This window comes from Zasmidium cellare, assembly GCF_010093935.1.
Source record: "Zasmidium cellare ATCC 36951 unplaced genomic scaffold M409scaffold_9, whole genome shotgun sequence".
Lineage (NCBI taxonomy): Eukaryota > Fungi > Ascomycota > Dothideomycetes > Mycosphaerellales > Mycosphaerellaceae > Zasmidium > Zasmidium cellare.
The window spans coordinates 226607-246223 of NW_022986953.1; the positions used below are offsets into that span (position 1 = coordinate 226607).

General features: G+C 54.2%; 7 protein-coding genes across 7 annotated transcripts; 3 read left to right on the plus strand and 4 right to left on the minus strand.

Annotated features, from left to right (window-relative positions):
- Nucleotides 1-916: 916 nt before the first annotated feature.
- Nucleotides 917-4045, minus strand: M409DRAFT_20002 (uncharacterized protein; the record flags this gene model as incomplete). Its single annotated transcript, XM_033805185.1, has 2 exons — nt 917-3127; nt 3230-4045. 2 exons carry the CDS (start codon nt 4043-4045, stop codon nt 917-919), a joined length of 3027 nt encoding a protein of 1008 aa, XP_033670478.1.
- Nucleotides 4046-4644: 599 nt separating this feature from the next.
- Nucleotides 4645-5618, plus strand: M409DRAFT_64677 (uncharacterized protein; the record flags this gene model as incomplete). Its single annotated transcript, XM_033816180.1, has 5 exons — nt 4645-4734; nt 4786-4851; nt 4908-5195; nt 5249-5414; nt 5470-5618. The coding sequence occupies 5 exons, from the start codon at nt 4645-4647 to the stop codon at nt 5616-5618; spliced, it is 759 nt and encodes a 252-aa protein (XP_033670479.1).
- Nucleotides 5619-5808: 190 nt separating this feature from the next.
- M409DRAFT_64678 (uncharacterized protein) lies at nt 5809-8484 on the minus strand (the record flags this gene model as incomplete). The annotated part of the gene is made up of 5 exons (XM_033816181.1): nt 5809-6147; nt 6201-7895; nt 7941-8102; nt 8223-8315; nt 8365-8484. The coding sequence occupies 5 exons, from the start codon at nt 8482-8484 to the stop codon at nt 5809-5811; spliced, it is 2409 nt and encodes an 802-aa protein (XP_033670480.1).
- A 938-nt stretch (nt 8485-9422) lies between these two features.
- Nucleotides 9423-11332, plus strand: M409DRAFT_52123 (uncharacterized protein; the record flags this gene model as incomplete). The annotated part of the gene is made up of 4 exons (XM_033811995.1): nt 9423-9493; nt 9546-9750; nt 9800-10121; nt 10308-11332. 4 exons carry the CDS (start codon nt 9423-9425, stop codon nt 11330-11332), a joined length of 1623 nt encoding a protein of 540 aa, XP_033670481.1.
- Nucleotides 11333-11674: 342 nt separating this feature from the next.
- M409DRAFT_64680 (uncharacterized protein) lies at nt 11675-12817 on the minus strand (the record flags this gene model as incomplete). Its single annotated transcript, XM_033816182.1, has 2 exons — nt 11675-12703; nt 12794-12817. The coding sequence occupies 2 exons, from the start codon at nt 12815-12817 to the stop codon at nt 11675-11677; spliced, it is 1053 nt and encodes a 350-aa protein (XP_033670482.1).
- A 343-nt stretch (nt 12818-13160) lies between these two features.
- M409DRAFT_52125 (uncharacterized protein) lies at nt 13161-13942 on the plus strand (the record flags this gene model as incomplete). The annotated part of the gene is made up of 2 exons (XM_033811996.1): nt 13161-13183; nt 13231-13942. 2 exons carry the CDS (start codon nt 13161-13163, stop codon nt 13940-13942), a joined length of 735 nt encoding a protein of 244 aa, XP_033670483.1.
- Nucleotides 13943-16939: 2997 nt separating this feature from the next.
- On the minus strand, nt 16940-18074 carry M409DRAFT_20008 (uncharacterized protein; the record flags this gene model as incomplete). Its single annotated transcript, XM_033805186.1, has 3 exons — nt 16940-17757; nt 17811-17967; nt 18015-18074. The coding sequence occupies 3 exons, from the start codon at nt 18072-18074 to the stop codon at nt 16940-16942; spliced, it is 1035 nt and encodes a 344-aa protein (XP_033670484.1).
- Between the last annotated feature and the right edge of the window lie 1543 nt (nt 18075-19617).

Below are 19617 nucleotides of genomic sequence, written 5' to 3' on the forward strand. Positions count from 1 at the left end.
CCTACCAAGACCCCTAACAATGACATCAACCAATTTGTTAAACAGGTTCCCAACACCTCCCCAATTCGACGTATCCGACCTCCTATCGAATCCCCGTGAAGATAAATTGTTGAAATCTCAAGAAACTCGGAGTTTGGAAAACAACGACGGTCCCACATCTCCAAGCCATACATTTCTATGTCGACTACGCCACGTAAAAAGCATCCCGATCTCGTAAACGGTTGCTCTAATGGAGAGGGAACCACATCTGCCACCACAAGGATAGTTGGGAGTTATGTCTTCGACGTATCCATCTTCATCTCTCGGGACGAAGTTCTTTGGGCCTTGCTTTGGTATATTAGCAAGATACGGTAACGATCGGTCGTTAATGCCAGACTTTCGGACATGCAATCTTTGAAAACATCAAGGGAATACTTATCAAATACTGAAGAACGTTCTGCGTCCTACATTCCATTTTGCCATATCATCGAATTTAAGTGAGACTGCAATGTTTGCGGGATAGTAATGAATCAGGCAGTACGGAACACTCTGAGGCTTAAGAACTCCAAGACAAAACTTTCAAACGACTGGCGAACGTGATATAGAAAGAAAGGAAGACTGCATCAGAGAAATCGCATCAGACAATTGGTACGCTACCTAAAGGAGTCCCGATGCCGCTAATGTACAAAATCAAAAAGCCTGCCTGCCTGCCTGCCCTTATTCATCGATGAATCCCGCAGAACCAACCAGTAACATCCCAGGGCGGCCGCAATTCAAAACAACCATGCATGCTCACCCAGACTTAATCAACTCGCTCGTCGAAAAAGTAATATCCTCATAGTCTCATCCTTCAACACGAAATGCCCAAGCCGGAAAGGTAGGCGAACAAGGAAGGTAGATCCTGTCGACCGCCTTGCCACACGGGCCGCGGACCATCCTATCGCCTCGCGTTCTGCGGGTTGACGGTCGGCATGAACTGCACCAACTTGCCCGGGTCGAAGCGGACGCCGTTGTAGGCAGCCGCGTTTGGCAGGATGCGCAAGAACCAGTCGATGATGGGTGGTAGCGGACTAGGAGGCGCGGGAGCTTGTGCGGCGGCGACGTTGGCTGGCACGAAGGTCTTGGTCGCGAAACCACCGCTCGCGCCGCCAGTGGTAGTGGCCTTGCCTTGCATGCGTACGCCAGCGGCACCTTTGAGGGGCGACTCGGCGCGCATGAACTTGCGTTGAGGCGTGTCTGTGTCGGAGTCTTCGAGAGGGCGCTTGGGGCTGGCGACGTAAGGACCATTTGGTCCAAGGAGAATCTCGGGTGCTTTTGGACTCATTCGCTCTTCAATCGACGCCATGGCCTCAGGAGGTGCAACGATGATGGGCACCTCGGTCTTGGGCTGCGCTTGAGTTGGGCTGAGAAGGATTTGGGCGTGCATTGCGTCGAACGTAGGAAGCGAGAAGCGGTTGCTGAAGCGCATGACATCGGGCTCTTCTGGGTACATGTCTGCCATGCGCTTCTCCAGGCGGTGGATCTGAGCAAGGTCACCATACTTGCTCTCGTAGTCGTGCATGAACACGAGGAGCAGCCGGCACTTGTCTCTCTTCTGTTCTTGAGTGAAGTCGGCAGAATTGGTGATTTTGGAGATGGTGGACTCAAACACGACCCGAGCATTCGTGATATCACCTTCGGCTACCAGATGCTTCACGTATTCGAGAATGAAGATCTCATCGGTTGGGAAGAGCTTCAAGCCTCGGTCAAAGATCTTCCCTGCCGAAGTGTCTCGGTAGGTGTTCCACTCGATCAACGCCGATGCAATGTAGACATCGCTGGAGATGAAGCCACGCGGACGAGCTTCCTGGAAGATTCCTCTCAAACCCTTGACCGCCGGCGGTCCACCCTTCTTTTGCGGTTGGCCTTGACCCTGCACACGGCGAAAGGCTCGCATCTTTGCGACCCACACGTATGAGATGGTGCGCTTGAGTATGTCCAGCTGGCTTGTTGAGGCGGCTTTGACAGCATCAAGCTGAGCCCTCTTCTGCTCGTCGCGTGTCTGCGCCCTCTGCTCTGATGCGTCTTCATCGTCACCATCCTCCTGAGTCTGCATCGCATCGTCTTCTGCTGGTAAAGAGGCAAAGTAGTCGTGAATCTGTGCCACAGCTTTCTTGTCCTTCTCCAGCATCTTATTCCTAACAGCGTACAGTGCGGTGTGCAGGGCTTCGTATGGAACATCGAGCCTGTCACCGTTTCGTAAGAGGATCTCGTCTGTGTTTCCGGAGTCCAGACTACTCTCCACACGATCCGCTTTCATCATCGCAAGTAGAACCGACTCTGGGTTTGCAAGAATGCCCTGCTCGAGGAATTGTTCGCCTGACTTTGACAACGAGCCGACGTCACCTTGCGCAAAGCACCAAGACGCTGCTTCAAACCAAATGTCTGGGTAGAAGTACAACGACATCGTGGCTTGTTGGTAGGCGTACAGGACACGCTGTCGCCATACAGCGTCTTCTGTGCCTTTCAGAACCAGTGGATCCTCGTCTCTCTCCCATGCAATCCAACCTCGCCACTTCTCCACCTGCGTGCCAAATTCCTCCTCGCCAGCACAGCCGTAGATCGGAGGCAAGCGAGGGAGAGATTGGCGATCGAGGCCTTCAATCTTCTGGTCAAGTTGGACCTTCGCCTTGCGTGATTCGACATAGAAGGGGCTCTGCTCTTGAATGTGCTTTCGTCCGGTAGCCTTGTGTAGTCCCATTTCGAAAGCCTCGTACTCTTTCCACGACTTGACAGACTCTGAATGAGGTACTCGAATGGCGCGCTGGTATGCTGCACGGAGACGATCGACCTTTTGTCCATCCTTGACCGATGAGCCGCCGACAGTGCCAGGTGTCTCTTGCAAGAACTCGATGTAGTCGTGATAGATGATACCGGCGTCTGGGTCGGTCCCGATGTTCTCGAATGCCAGACTGAAAGCCTGGTCAATGGTGGCGAGGTTGTTGCCATCATCATTCAGAAGTGGCATGACTCGGCGCACATGATCGAGGTAGATTTTGAAGAGGTCGACGTTCGGGACTGTTGTGACACAAGCCGCGAGCAGCGAGACCACTTTGTCACGCTCATCCAGCTCTCTCTCCATCAGGATACGCTTCTTCCAAATCGAAGCCTGCAATACGTCAGCAATTTGACTCGGAAAGCCGAGCTAGAGCGGTAGCTAGCTGCTGAAGCCGTTGCCTGAGTTAGTCAAGGTAGGAATTGTAAGACGTACCGATTTTCGAAAGACTGAGACAAAGCGATCGTACACATTTCTGACCTGGTCATACTGGCCCTTGTCGGTGTAATGGTCGATGAGAGTCATCCAGGCATCAGTATCGCCCTTGGGGTCGTCCTTGATACGATCCTCGAGCTGTCCGACTTTGTCATGTGGGAGTCTCGCCGGTGGTTGTGAAGTGGCGCCATTCGTCTGGGTTGTGGGCGGAGCAGGAGCTGCAGCAACTGCGGATACTGGAGGTTGCGGAGTTGGAGCGATAGACGCCTGAGCCGATGCGACTGGCGAAATGGTCTTACCCTGTTCTGGAAGAGGTTGCTGAATTGAGGGATCAGGAAGTGATGGAGAAGTAGATGCAGGGACATGAACAGTGGTGGACCCATTGAGACTTGTGCTAGAAGTAGCAGTGTCTTGTGGTGCACTACTTAACGATACATCCTGCGCCTCAGAGGCTGCCACCGCGCCGAGACCAGAGTGCGCACCAGCCGTGCCGTTGAGTTGCGACGGTGGTGGCGCGCTCTCGTCTTGCTCATCATCACTCTCTTCCACTATGAATCCGGCGACTTTTTGCTGTGGCTTTGGGGCCTTCTCGACTGGGGCGGGAGATTCCTGAGCTGCGGGGGCTGGCTCTGTGGGGGTGGGTTGCTGGTCTGAGCCGTCGCCGCCGAAGTTGAAGCTCGAGGGGTCGTAGTCATCGTCTTCGTCGCCGGCGTCTTGCTGTTCGTAGTTCTCATACTCGGTCGGGTCGTAGGCTTCTTCGTCCTCGGCGGCTGCGTCAAAGGTCGGCGGGTCGAGCGGGTCATACTCGTCTGCCATGATGGCGACCGGCGCCCGAGGCGCACTCAAGGGCTGAGTGCGGTTGACAGCTGGCGAGCTGTGGTATGACACCGGAGCTGCAGTCTGCGAACACGTGAAGTCACACGCGGAGCACGGTGTGGACAATGCCGTCGGCGCTGGTAAGTGGGAATGAGTCGCAAGCACTGTTTGTGAGATTGGCAGAGGGGTATTGGATGGAGAAGGAAGAAGTCGCGGATCGGTGGTGGTGTTGTTGGTAGTTGCAGAGCAGCTGGCGGAGGGAGCAAAGAAGTCATGTTCGGCTCGGAAGCTCGGACCTCGTCGCTTGGCAAGCCAATCACAGCACACCGGCCAGACAAGTCCGCTGCCTGCAAACCTCACGTCAAAGAAGATGCCACATCATACTTTGGGGTGACATTTGCTGCTTGCGAGGTAACCGAGACGATAAACTTGAGGTCGGAAGCATCATCGACACGAAACCGCTGTCTTTATTCCATCAGAACCAAGGAATCCGGACCAGGGAAATCGCATAAGGGATGCTCCTGTGACCACGCGACATCAGCAATTCCCATCTCCTCGTCCCTTCAGCAGACATTGCAAGCCTCTAGCGATTCTCTGAGATGTCGTCAACGCAACGAAGAGGTCACAGCATGCGGATACCGCCCTTCTTCCGCAGACTATTCAAGTTCACATCCATGGACTTTGAAACAGTAAGCCCCCCGTTCGACCGCAGAATGACAATTACCTGACCATAGCTATAGGCAGTCTGGGAAATGACATATCTTATAATCGCTCCGAAGAAAGTCTTCAGGAATATCTATTACCACGTAAGGAGACTACTACTTCCTACCACGAAACCCAGCATATTGACATCGCCACGCAGAAACAAACCAAAAACACCTACCATCGGGCAGATCCGGCTTTCTCATATCTGCTCTCCCTTTTTCTGGCACTGACTGGACTCGCCTGGGGATTGGCATACGCGAATGGCTTCGGCAGGACCATCTCAGTTGCATTCGCCTTTGTACTCGGCCACTTTCTCGGCACTTCACTCCTGGTCTCAACAGCAATGTTCTTCCTCGTTGGCCGAGTCCTGGGCAAAAAGAGGCAAGGCCTGTTTGGGCCACCAGTGGGCGGTGAAGATGGCCTGGAGTTTGGCTATTGCTTCGACGTGAGTGACTGCAGAACTGTTGGGACTTTCCTCACATACTGACAATATCCAAGGTCTCAATCCGCGCCTTCCTCCCCGTCTGGGTCTTCCTCTACGTCCTCCAATTCCTCCTCATGCCACTCATCAAACAAGACTACTGGGTCTCCAACTTCTTCGGCAACACGATGTACCTGCTCGCGCTGAGCTACTACTTCGTCATCACATTCTTGGGCTACAACGGCATGTCATTCGATAGATACTCGTCATGCACCACTTCCGCTAACTCGCTTCACAGCTCTGCCCTTCCTCATTCGAACCGAGATCCTCCTCGCACCCATACCCGTCCTCGTCGTGCTCTGGTTCATCAGCCTCTTCACCTTCGACTGCGCGACAAATCTCGCGCCCGTCTTGTGGTGTGGCGTCAGACTCCGAAAGCCAGTATAATCCTTTACGCACTGTGGTGTATTGTACAATAGCCTATAGTATGCCAAAAGTCTTGATACATCCACCAAGATTTCGTTTACCATCTGGTCGTCCTGCGAGTTTGCGAGGTGCACGATGACAAACGGTCATCAAGAATTGTCATGTGGAGTATTAACATTACTTTCCAATTCATGGACTGCATCTCACCAGCCTATCTACTCCACCAATACCCATTCGCCCCTTTCAACTTCCCACTCCCACCCTTCTTACCAGGAGGCAAAGACGCAACATGGCCGTTCGTATGCGCAAAGGCGCCAACTCCCTCAGACTTCCTCTCCCGCGTCAATAACTGCCACAACTCTCCAATCGTGGCCCTCTGTACAGGTAGCATGCTATACTGCAGGCTGTACAGATTCTTCCTATGAATTGGAGGGATGAATTGCCCGGAGACGAGGCAGAGAAAGACTCGTGGCGAGATATAGTGTTTGCGGAGACGGTGGCCGAGTTGGGCGTATTGGGAGAAGGTTTGTGAAAGAGGTAACGGAATGGACTAGATACGAAGTCAGTAAGAGTCCAACGTTGGCAGGGCAGTATGTGACTAACCTTCAGCTTGATGTACGAGACTGGTGCCGAAGCCAGTTGTCGAGAAGATGATGACGCAGAAATCAATGCAGCAGGGGTATCTTGCAGTTCAAATCGAATCCCGCCTGGTAAACGCCGAGAGTCCTTGATCCGTAACATGAGTGCGAAGAGCGGAAAGTGGTTCAAACAAGCGAGCCATGTGTCCAGAGCGGCCTTGAGAGCGATGATTGCCATCCTAGCTCCAGCAAATGTCGCATAGAAGACCGCGACTGTAGGGAGCAGGAAGAACAGCAGAGTAAACAAGATCGTGCCCAAGAGCAGTTGGTCCAGATCGTAGTCGCAGCTGTCGATGCGGTTCCGCAAAACATTTCGCTTCTTCCCTCGGAACAGGTGGAAGAGCGAAATTATAATCGTGAGCTGCCAGTTGTATATCCGAGCTGATGCGATATAGAAAGAGTAGACGTGGATGGTGAGCAGCGACAAGAGGTCCGAAAACATCGATATCGGAAGACTGGCGCCAGCAAAGCTCGACATTCCAATGAGGCGGATCACGAATGGCAAGAACGGTCGGAGCTGGGACATACAACCATTCCAGTAGTCGATGACCCACAGGAACAGATCTCCGAGGAATTGCGCCAGTTCGTTGTTGAGCTTCAGCCCAGCAGGATAGTCCATGAGCCATGTGAGCGTCCGCTGCAACCCTTCAATCGAGTACGTGCTCATGATACTGTCCATGCGGGTAGCCACAAAGTCCACATTCTCAATGATGTAGGAACCCAGCGCAATGCCTATAATGACATCGTTCGCCACGAGCCACAAGCTGTTGAAAAAGCGGATGTAATCAGGATGGCTGTTCGTGATGCTCTCCCAGTCACTTCGTCTTTTGTTAAGGGTGATGTATTGGTCTGGCCAATAGCAGAATTGCTGCAGTCGTATGTCCAGCTGCTGTGCTGTAGCTGAGACGTCCTTGAGCGCAGCGCTTCCCAGTGGTCTCCAATCCAAGAACAAAAGTAGGCCTTCGGCTGCTATTCGAATGCCCATCAAGTAGATGATAAGGACCTGAGATGCAAACGGCCAGACATGTTCTTTCAGTGTTTGCTTCGACCAGAGTATGATGAAATCCCAGATGTTGGTCGCCGACTCTACAACTCTTTCACTGACACTTAATGTTCGCTTCGTCCGTTGCCCGACCAGGTGAATGTTCTGTTGCATCAGAGCATCAAGCTCAGCCGAGCAATTGATCTGCACGACGATATCTTGAAGTGCCAGCTCCTTTTGGGTCCGCGGGTAGTGTATGACTGTGTGTTGCTTCAGCTTCTCCACCAGCTTCTCCCTCCTCTTCTTTTCGCGCTCCTCTTCCTTGTCGATGGTATCGAAAGGTGGTACGCTGCCAAAAGCACCTGGCTTGTCTTCGAGGGCAAGTGAGATCGGCGTGAGCGAGAAATATTGCATTCGCTTTGGATCTGGCCTATCGAACATGATCATCTGGAAGGTGATGGCGGTATCTGGAGGGCAGTCGACTTGAGGAGTGGTGCTTCTGAGCACTGTGTGCAGCGAGAGGAGCTTGGGATCGAACGCTGCAACCGTGTAGTTGGCATTCAACGTGCCCAGCACCTGCAATGGCTTGCCACCACAGTGCTGAACGATCTTCTCGACAGAGTAAGGGCTGCCTCGAAAGAGGTGTTGCACGCGCAACGCATGCTCAACATTTCGCGCCTGAATTGTGTCAGCCTGTGGGCTAGAAGTTACATGAGTACCCACCTCTACTCCCTGCAGGACACCCACTACGAGGATATCCAGATCTGAATTCCTCCATCCCACCAGAACCCCAGGTATTGTATCCCTCGGCGCATCAGAAGGCCAGAATATGCGCATCAGACCATGGTTGCGGGTGGTCATGCTCCCATCGCGGAGAGCTTCTTGCTAGAACGAGCCGCGTCGCCTCAACTGTTCTCGAGCGGATATGCCAGCGTCTCGCGTGCGTGGGTGCTGGCGCCTGTTAGACCAAATGCTCTTCGTCGCGAACGCACTTCGCAAACTGACAAGCTCGGCTTCGCGCGCAGCTATGCGCTCAATGGGGATGCAGACGATGAGGAAGAAGATGGATAGAACGGCGCAACCCTTAGCAGCGCGCGTCTGGTCATATCAGTGAGCGATTCCGCTGTGGGATTGAAGATGAGCATACAATGACACCGTGATCCCAGGCGAAGATGGCTAGCTCGTACAGCCGAGTAACCAGATCCCAGCGCGCAGTGATGTAGCCAGCTAGAAAGATGCCAAAAGTGAGGACGGAGACGGGGTGCATGAAGCGATTTGATCATGTCCCGCGCGCAGTCGCAGATGGAGGACGGAGGAGGCTCTCGCAAGAAGGAGGCGGGCAGCGGAGGTGCGATTGGGGGCGGCAGAGCAGCGTGGCCGTCTGGAGAGAGAATGTCGTTTTAGGCGATGGAGAAATCGGTCGTTCGCTGCGGAGAGTAGATGACGATGGCTAGCAACCTGTCGGCCATGATGCCGGTGTTGAATGGCTTCGCTTCGTCCCAACATCTTCTTAGGAGGTAGGTCGTCGCATCAGGCCAAGCTCAATGCGAGTGGCACGTGCGCGTGAACCACATTTCCCTGCCGAGACGAGACGAACCATGCCGACAACCCACACCTTCACCAACTGCTCTCGCCTGCAACACAAGTGAATGCACGTCATTCAAAAGCACATCGGCCCTGACATGTCCTGACGCGCTCGTCTTTCTTTGTTCCCCAACGGATCCCGCTCCTGTCGACACCTCAAAGCGCCACGCGCAGACAAGTACTGGTCTAGAACGGAGAGCGTCGACGTCAAAGCAGGAATCTGGACATCTCTCCAAAGAGTCTGTCGAGCGCATGGTCACGACTTACCGGATGATGCGGTAGAACGTAGCAGCAACCTCTCCGCTAACAAGATGGTTGTTTGCAAGTTCTTCCTGCAGGGAAACTGCAGATTTGGAGGTACGGCGGCGATGGGCGATGTATGTAGCAGGATACTAAGTCGAGAATAGATAACTGCAAGAATGAACATCCCAGAAACCAGCCAGCTTCAAATCGCTTCGCGCCGCTTCAGAATGGCGGGAGAGGTAGATCAGATGCTTTTGGTGAGTGATCCTTTCTTCACGGGCTGCGGCAGCAAAGCCGCGAACGCCTTGTCTCAAACAGCACTTCAAAAACACTTTTCGACAGTGTCACCCCATCATAACCTCAAACATCTTCCACATCATGGCGTACCGCAACAGCAGATGGCCAAATACTTACGTGAAGGCAGGCCAATCCAATTCGAAAGGAGATCAGTGAGTTCAAGTGTCCTATTCGAACTCGCACTTCCTGCTGATGACATTCGAGATACGGCAACATCACGACCGATGAAATCAGACTCGACCTCACGCACATCAATCACGATGGCAATCGCCCCCAATGGCCGCTTTCATCATACGCACCCGGCAGGAACCCTCCACGGCAGCTGATCGAAGGACCGCTCGAGATCAGTCCTGAAGAGATGCGAGTCCAATGTTATCTGGCTCGAGCAAACGGCAAGGGGGACGAATACGTGCGTCAAAGCCGACACTGCGAACGGTCATTCGCTAACAGTCATGTAGATCAGCCAGGAGAATCAGCTCATCAGCCAATCCCAGCAACAAGCCCAAACCATTCTCAGTGGTCTCGAGGCAGCCAGAAACTATGTGATAGATGGACAGAACCACCACCCTAACCGTACCGACATGGAGATCAAGCCGACGCAGAACTTCCCCTGGGTCAACAAGCCCGGTCTCTCTCAGATATCGCAATCGCAGTCCCAGACGGGTGGTTTTGGACAGACTTCAGCATTTGGCGGCGGGGGCACGAACACGACGAGTGCCTTTGGACAGCCTTCTTCACTGAGCACACCCAAACTGGCATTTGGAGCACCTACACCAGCCGGTCAAGGCTCAGCCTTTGGGCAAAGCTCAAGTCTTGGAAGTGGCTCAGCCTTCGGGCAAAGCTCAAGCCTTGGGAGTGGCTCTGCGTTTGGCCAGGCGTCTCAGATGGGAGGCGCTGGTGGATTTGGACAGGCCTCTAAGCTGGGAGGTGGCAGTCCTGCTTTCGGTCAGGCCTCGACACCTGCAGCAAGTAGTCCTTTTGGAGGTGCTCAGAAGCCAGCAGCATTTGGGCAGGCATCTCAACCTGGTCAGTCTTTGCAGCCGGCGTTCGGACAGTCAGACTTTGGTTCAGCGGCGAAGCCAGCATTTGGGGCACCGAGTCAACCAGGAGCGTTTGGACAACCAGCACAGACGTCTTCGCCATTCGGCCAGCCATCGCAACCATCACAAACAACTTCAACATTCGGCCAACCGTCGCAAGCAACACCTCCAACACAACCATCAGCATTCGGCGGTGGACAAACAGGTGGCTCAGCATTTGGTCAACCCTCGGCTTTCGGTGCTGCCAAACCATCACCCTTCGCTCAAGCTGCACAGAACGCGCCACCACAATCAGGAGGCTCAGCATTCGGTGCCAGCAAGCCCTCCCCCTTCGCTACAGCAACCCAACCCACCACTTCAAGTCCTTTCGCCATAGCAAACAAACCCACGACCTCCAGTCCATTCGGCACCGCATCCAACCAGCCAGCGACATCAAGTTCCTTCGGCGCTCCAAGCAAACCCACAACATCAAGCCCCTTCGGCGCCCCATCACAACCCACAGGACCATCAACCGGCTTCGGCGCCGCATCAAATCCCACAGGAGATTTTGGCACATCCTCCAACACCACAGGAGGTTTCGGCACAACAACCAACAACACAGGCGGATTCGGCACCGCCGCAGCCCAACCCAGCGGCCAAAAGTCCATCCCCCAAACCTGGAAAGGCCACCGTGTCCTCCAAGAAGGCAACAACCTCACCTACTACCTAGTCCCCGCGCCCACCCCAAAAGACCCCTCCGCGACCAAGAAAATCCGCATCTGGTTCCCCACAGGCGCCCCCGAAGCCAAGGACGCTTCGTACGCGGAAGCTGCGTCGCCGGACGTGTACGAGGGCCAGCTGGGCGAGACGCTGAAGAGTCTGTATGAGTTTGTGGCGATGAATGCGACGTTCAAGGATGGGATTATGCCGGAGGTTCCGCCGAAGAGGGAATGGATTACTTGGGACTTTTAGAGAGGAGAAAGTGGATGGACGTTGGAAATGGAAGTGTTATAAGAGAAAGACGAGACTCGTACTCTTGTACTTTGTACTATCATGACCTTTGGAAGGGAATGCATCTCTCGCGCATTGCCTATACAACAAAATTCCTCGACGTATGGGTATGGGTACTTTGAACGTGATACCCTCTTGACCATCGTGGTCGAAGTAGGAAGGGTAGAAGTGTGATTCAAACAATCAACGCAGCACATTAGCGACATGCGCACATTCCCCATCACTCAGTAAACAAGAAACGCCACGATAACTCCATGCCCAGTTCATTGCCCCATGTGTCCCGTACCATAACCATAATCGCTCTCAAACGCTAGTCTCAGGCCGCTCATTCTCGGCGACGACCGCAACGCCCAGTCCTCGATCGGGCGATGATCGTACAAGCGCCTCTTGCCTCCGAGCTTTCATAAAGTCTGAAACTGCTCGAATCAATATGAACCAGCCAACAATCATCAAAACATATGAGAGCCACTCGCTCGTGGATATGCCGCCGACGGCCGCTGCTGCAGCGTCACCACCGGCTACTTCGCTGGGGTCGAAGTCGTGTGAATTGGGGTCATCGGGTATGCCGTCCATTGGTGCGCCGTTTCCAGGTCCTGCTGGTTCCCCTGGTCCGGGCATGGAAGCAGCATATCTCATCTGAAAGCCGTACTGAACGAGAGTAATCCCCAAGCCTGCTCGAGAACCATGCTTTGCGGCGTGGGTCGTGTGTAAAAGGTAAGTGAGCAGGAAACCGATCAGCTGGAAGGACATCGAGATCAGTGCGTTCCAGATGAACGAGAAGAGTGAGCCAACGAGCAGGCCATCAACGAACACATCGTCTGGGTTGCCTATTGTGGCGTATGGCGACAGGACGGTCGTCTCCCAGTATGGTGGTGTCGCATCTGCCGCAGCCTGTTCGTAGGTCGGTGGCTTCTCGTCAACGTCCTCTCCAGCCCGCGGCTTTGCACTCAGGTTCGCCCACACTCCATCGTTCGCGCTGTTCCCGATAACTCTTCCACTTGATGCTTGGGGCGTGAAATCAGGCAATTGCGTGACTTGTCGTTGTGGTCCATCTGGCCTCAGCGCACTGCTGGCCTGCGCTGCATCTTGTGTACCCGTGGTATTGTCGCTGGTCACAATTAATCGCCTCCGGTCTCGAACATCGTCGTCGTCATCGTCGTCGGAGGGAGCGTCAAATGCATCGTCAAGATCTCGTTCTTCCTCGTTCTGCTGAGCTTCATCCCGCGATGGTCGGCGCGACGAGGCTCGGGAGCGGAAGGAGGGCGGTGGCGAGTTGGGGATGGCGGCCGGCGATGGGCCTGTTACATGATCGTCGCTATCATCTGTCGTGATCTGAGTTTATGCCATGTCAGCTGTCTGCCATATGTTTGCGGACATTCCACCGCTCGAGGAGTCCATGGTCAGGCGGCGGCTATTACGTACCCGCTCGTAGCGCTGAGAGCTCATGGCTCTGGCGACGGAGTGTAGTGGGTGTGCCAGTCGTGATGTATGCTCTGTTCAAATGCGCGGGGCCGTAAAGGTGGTTGTGGTCGGCGTGAAGAGGGGGTGTTGGTGTGGCGGTCGCAGGATGTAGTCAGTTGGAGGTGGCCATCACGGAAGTCGTCAACTCTGGAGACGGAGGCTAAACGCCGGAATCACGTGGGTCTTACTCAGCCACCAGACTAAATTTGAGTCGCGATTCCATTGTGCTTCGACCTGCCTCGCAGCAAAGATCAGAAAATCGTCACTACGTCACGGACGCTGTCGATGCCCTCAGAGCGGGAACTTGTGAGGGTGCACATCATCAAAAATGCAAGCAGAGGACGATGACATGTACGCTGGACGGCTTGAGAGTTTCGACATTCGACTTACCATCATAGACGACTGCCCGCGGACACGTTAGCCTTGCTGGAAGAGTTCAACCGTGAGAAAGACGCCAGAGCAAAGCAGTTCGAAGACTTGAAGACGCAGTCAGAGGACGTGTTCAAAGCCACCGGCGACGGGAAGCTCAGCATGGACTTATTTGGCGAGGACTGGAACGTCTCCCAGTTCTGGTACACTGAATCGACTGCCAACCTCCTCGCGCGGCAGCTCTTGAAAGGTTGTACCAAGGATTCGGCGATCGCTGTTGTGTCTGCTCCCAGCGCATACGTGGCGTTGCGAAACATTCTGGCAGACCAAGACCCAACGACCACGCCACAGCTGTGCTTGTTGGAGTACGACAGGCGGTTCGAAGTGGTAGGCTCCGATTTTCAGTTCTACGACTTTCAGCAACCTCTGCGCCTGCCGAATGAACTCAAGGGAAAGTTTGATCGCATCATATGTGACCCACCGTTCTTGTCTGAAGACTGTCAGACGAAAGCGGCCCTCACAGTACGATTTCTTGCGAAGAAGTGGTCCAATGAAGGTGATGACGGCCTTCGCTTCATCTCTTGCACCGGTGAGCGCATGGAGTCGACCATACTCAGGCTGTACAGCAAGATCGGAACTCGGACGACAGATTTCGACCCAGAACACAGCAAAGGATTGAGCAACGAGTTCAGGTGCTATGCCAACTTCGAGTGCGAGGAGTGGGCATGGCGGAAACCCTGAAGACATAGTAGATGTCGTCGCTCGCCACAATCCAACTTTCTCGTTACCTGCTCTACTACACATGCGAAGTCTAGTCTGTGCCGCGTCTCTCCCGAATGTCGGATGCTGTACAACATCGCGAAGCTGTTGTTCTACGCCTTCGAGACCCTTTCACAGCGAGAGCGTTCTTTGGCGGAAATGAATTACTCCTTTGCAGCTTCACATGAACGAAAGCTGTTTCGGTGCTGATCCAGCTCATCTAGATGTCGACTCCGCATTGACTTATCGTCCGCTACCAGTCGTTTGAGGGGAAAGGATGGTCTCACGATATGCATTACCGCAGCAATAGCAAATCTGGTTCTGTGCGACGATGGGCTGCGCAACCCGTGGCAAACTAATGCCGATTCTCCAGACCAGGTTGAAGAGCTCGTCAATCCAGCATATGCATGCAAATGTGCGCATCCATACTGTACCGGCGAGCATTGCAAGCACCCGCTTGCCATCATCATCATGACCACCAAAATGCTGCACTGGCTGAAGGAAGGCAGGGCACCAATTGAGGGCTTCACATGGCCGTCCTGCAGTATCGTTCATGGTCCTGTTCAGACAGCATCAAGAATGTCCACCCCGTTCACCTCGTGCGATCCAGGCTATCGATAACTTGCAGCACGACTACCGGCAATGCAACACGGCACGTTCTCTTCGCTCTTGTCACCTTCCCTTTTTGTCACAGTCTTTCAAAAAATCTACGGCGGTTGGCCGCTTTCAATCAACGGCTTTCACGCCTAAGAGGGTAGATGCTATAGCGACTGCATTGCGGCCGTTCTGGACTCGCACTACGTGCCGACACGTCGTGCGGCGTGAGGGCTCGAGACTGGCGCAACACCCCTACAAAAATCCAGGCGCCATACATGCCGATACGCCGCCACCCTCATGCAGACCCAGCAGCATCTATGTGAGATCGATTGGCTGAACCTCCGCCAGGATACCGGCCAACAGAGCAGCGGTTTTGGCTTGACCACTGACAATGCACGTACGCCAGCGATTCCTGTCCGATGCGGAAGTTGTATTCTGCATGTTCCTCAACGCGCCAACACTGCGCTACAGTATACGTACGTATCCGCCCTGCGACTTCTTTTTCGTCGCTTCCAAGCAGTTGGAACATTCATCTCGGTTCCGTGCAAACCAAAGTTAAAAACAACCACCATCGAAGGCCCAGACCCTGCGTCCCGAGCAACCGGCCCTTTTCTTGTTGATGCCAGGTCTTCCAGGGTGCTAGGTGGACACCTCACAAGCGCGAGACGGGCCACCTGTAGTCCACGGACATCGATAGTGAACCACATACGCCAATGCGATCAGTAACATTTCCAACCTCCGCATCCAAAGCACGTGGCAAGCCCATCGATTAGGAAAGAGTAACCGGAGAAAGTGTGCACGAGCAATCTCATCTCATCACACGCCCCAAACGACGCAGGTGTGCGAATGCGACAAGATTTCATATATCTCGCCCGCCCACTGGAACAGGTTTCACGTATCGGGCGACGAGCAGACAGAACTAAGCGGATGGATCAGAAGGGCCGGACAGCCTGTGGTACGCAGACGCCACCGACACAGTCCCATTCCCTTGTCGCGTGCGGCAGCAGAGACAGAGAGGCGCCACGGTGCCATGGGGAGGCGGGCTAGAACAATGTGTTTTCAGGGATGAAGCTCGTCGAGTGCGGGCATATGCGGCTAGTAGTGCTGTATCCTGTCCCAGCAGAGCAACCCGACCCATGCAGTATATCAGACAACGACCCATGTTCAGCCAAGAAGTAATCAATTCGAACGTCGCTCTGGATGCGAGATAAGTCTATGATTGCGGAGAGCTTGCAGCAAGCCGATTACAAGACTCCAAAAGGCATGGCATCGATAACCATCGTCTCGAGGAGAAAGCGAAGCCTCTCTATTACACGGAAATGTGTCCCCGAAGCGAGAGATGGAGCTCTCATCGACGTTGGCGACTTGTCTGGACCAGGTGCTCATAACGCGCTAGCTCGTGAGCGCCGCGTGGTGGCGGCTAACTCCGCGTAACCAGGGCGTCGGTAACAACATGTATTCCAATCGCTGGCTGGCTTTTTATTTTCCACTTCGTCCTTGGATTGCCTGTTCTGGTGGCAGGGAGGAGGAACTCCGCCGAGGTGCGTTTGGCTGGCGGAGGAGCTCGGTGGCCGTCAGTTGCCGTGCGATGAAATAGATTGCAAGGCCGAGACGGAGAAAGCAGCTGGAAGAAACGGAGAGACGGAGTTGTCTGCTCCAGTCTGGGGAGGCGGGGAAACCTCTGCAGCGATGCAGAAAGACGTGGGCCTTTTGGAGCAGTGGCATGATCACGACCTCGGGTTGCACGAAGGGGGTGGACTTTTGACAGCGGGTAGCTACGTTCACGATAAGCACAAGCACAAGAATAATGAACGAACATGACATGAGACATATTTTCGTCAGTGAGCATTACCATTACAACTTTTGGTTGGTGTATGTACGTTCCCAACACCACCCTTCCTCCCTTGACGCCATATTCATGTTCTCGACAACCCTCCCGATAGCTAGCCGTCCAGACCCCAGACGCCTGTGCATCACAAGCATGCATGTCCTCAACGCCACTGCCGCCAAAATCAAGAACCCCCAAACCAGTGATTCGCTGCCAGCATGCAGGAGAATGAGCTGTCGGTCCGCCGTCGTGCTGTGTGCTCACTGCACAGCGCCCTCCAGGTTGTATGTATGTAGCAGCACGCTCGAAAGCGGTCGTGTGAGCGGGGTGGGTGAGCGGACGGGCGTGGTTGTTGAGCATGTGCTGCGTGCATGCTGACCGACGACGGCGTTTTGCATGCATGGATCAACCACATGTCGAGATGACGCTGTCCTTGCGGGCCTTTTCGTGCACCTAGCACTCAGTAGCTGTTCCTCTTTGAACGACGCAACGCTGAAAGCACTTCTCATTGTGACACATGGAAAGGGAGGAAGGACTGGGCACAAGGAGGAACATCACGCTTCTTGACGCACCTGTGCGCTCCCGTTCACAATCGTCGGTTCGTTGCTGCTGCGAGCCGGTTGGCTGCTAGTACCTGCAGCAGGCGGGGATGTGATCGGCGTCTGATCCTTGTCGAAACGGACGTGGAGCGTCATTTGCATGAAAGGAGTGCCATCAAAAGTTCGAAGGGCCCTTTGCGCTGCTTCGGCGGAGGCGTATTTGATCGTGGCGTTGCCTTTGGATTTGCCGGTCTGGGGGTCCTTTTGGACTTCGCACTTGACGATGTCGCCGACTTTGCTGAAGTAGGCTTCGACGTCGCGGGTGCGGGCTTTGAAGTTTAGGCCAGAGACGAATATCCCTCGTGCCTCGACTCTTACCACGCCGTTGGCGGTGTTGATGGGTGGGCCGGTAGCAGCGTTTCTGGTGTAGACGGGGTATTGCATTGCTTGTTGCTGCTGTTGCATCTGTGCTGCTTGCGCTTGGCGGGCGTAATAGTGCCGGAATTGTTCAACGTGGGTTTGGTTTTCTGGGTTTAGATTCATTGCAGCCATGGCTGCCATGAGCTGCTGTTGTGGCGACTGTATCGGTTGTTGAGGTGGTTGCGGGATAGGCATGGGCGCAGCTGGAGGCATAGCAGCCATTGGCGGCGATGGGTACGGGTAGAAGCTTTGCCATCCAGGTCGCAGTGCCATCTGTGCAATCTGTGTGCTCGGAGGATGTAATTGTGGGCTGAGGCCACAGTTGCATTGCACAAACATGGCCGGGCCGTTGCTGATGTCCCATAGGTGGACTCTGAGGTTTCGATTCTCGACCACGTTCTCCGTGAGCCATCCTGTTCAACGTTAGAAACCTGCCCTCTCATCTTCTCCAGATACCGTAGCGTACTGTAGAGCTTGTATGCCTCATCTTGCCTCTGCACCCGCGCATGACCTTTGCCACTTGGCTGACCGTTTGGCCAGAGCGTTATCTCTGTCCAAATGCCGTGGTTTGCTTTGCAGCGAATGAGATCCTTGAGGTCTTGCCATGTGTACCGCTTGGGAAGCTGATTCTCATTAGCTTGCGTTCCACCGTCGCATGTGTATAGCTCACGCCTTCAATGACAAGGAAATATTGTCCGTTGCTTCTATTCGAGGCAGAAGTTGCAGACATGTTGAGCAGATATCCACCACAAGTGAAAAGACAGCGGCCACTCCCAAGCAGAAACGATGGTAGATGCTGTGTCGATAGCAAAGAAAGATGCAGCACAGAGGTTTGAAGGAAGCGACTGAACGGCAATGCAATTAGAAGACCTCACCCCGAGGAGCGTTGCGGTTTGAGAGGAGCACATGGGACACATCGCTCTTTTGAATGTTTGCCACGAGCCCGGAAATGGCGTTGCTCGGGAGCTTCAACGCATCAAGCTGATACGTTGGTGCATAGATGGCCGCCATGCATATGCTTTGAATCTGTCCCAAGCACGGTTGACAATTGAACGGCTCCGTGCTGTACATGTCTGTTAGCGCGAAATCATACTGCCTCTTGATCCCGTCTTTATCGTGGCGAGCACCCCGGCAAGCAAACGCAACAACTGGCACACTGCATTACTTGAACGGTGAGAGCTCCCGTTTGATAGGATAGGCGCTTGAAAAGCGTGGATGTCCCTGCAGAGCCACCTCCAAGCCCACAGTGACAGTACTATGTGTGGTCAAGGGATGTGGTGAGCAGCTGTCTCGAGGGACCTCCCAGCAGATGCTGGCAGTGGCGTCGCCGTCTACAGACGTGCATGAGCAAAGTCCCACATGGAGAACTAGGGTCTCAAAATCGATAGGCACGTGGGTCCTGGATCGTTACAATATTGCTCGTCAAATGATCTGACCAGACATGACAAGTGACTTGTCGAAAATTATCAAAGTGGCTGTCCGCTCGCGTGCGTAGAGTGTGATGGCGCGGTCCAGCCATCGATCAGTCGTAAACACACCGGAGATGCGCATCGCGGCGTTCCGGGGTAGATCGGGGCTTGGAGGAGAGCAGTGAGCCCGACCGAGTTCTCGGGCCGCCGTCAACAAAAGTCGCTGTGGTGGCCGGCTGTGCGTCAGGCTCGCTGGTCAGAGCTGGCACCCTGCGGGCGGCTGTGAAGAACCCAGAACCGGATCATTATCCATTCGCGGCGACGCCTCTTTTCGAACATCATGTCGTGCAACGGTGTCTTGAAGGCCATGGCAGATTGAGAGTAGCGTCTGTGATCGAGACTCATGGCTCGTTCGCTCTAGATCGCATGGCTTCGGAGGAGAGACCGGCGTGGCTCATCGGCCAAGTGATGAAGGCGTGAAGTCGAAACAGGACAGAGCATGAAGTCGTCTTTAGCTTTTTGAGTTTCGGGCTCTTCATCCGGTTGCTGGCCCGAGCACATCAGAGAGGGTTGGTTTTGGGTTGACTCCTGTGACTCGGGGTGAAGAAGCTGTGACGAGATCGTGGGGGTAGCCTTGGTGCGCCTGTGACTGGGTGTAGACTGACAATCGGATCAGACTGTACTGCATTCGTCCTCTTCTGTAGCTGTCCTCGTTGTATCTGCGCCAAAGTATCGCCATATTGACAGCCATCGTCATACTGGAAAGTCGTGGGGAAGAAAGGCAACGCCTCCCACTCGTCTTCTGATCACCTCCATATACATATTGTCCATGGGCGAACCGCCGGAGGTATGACACGCGGGTAC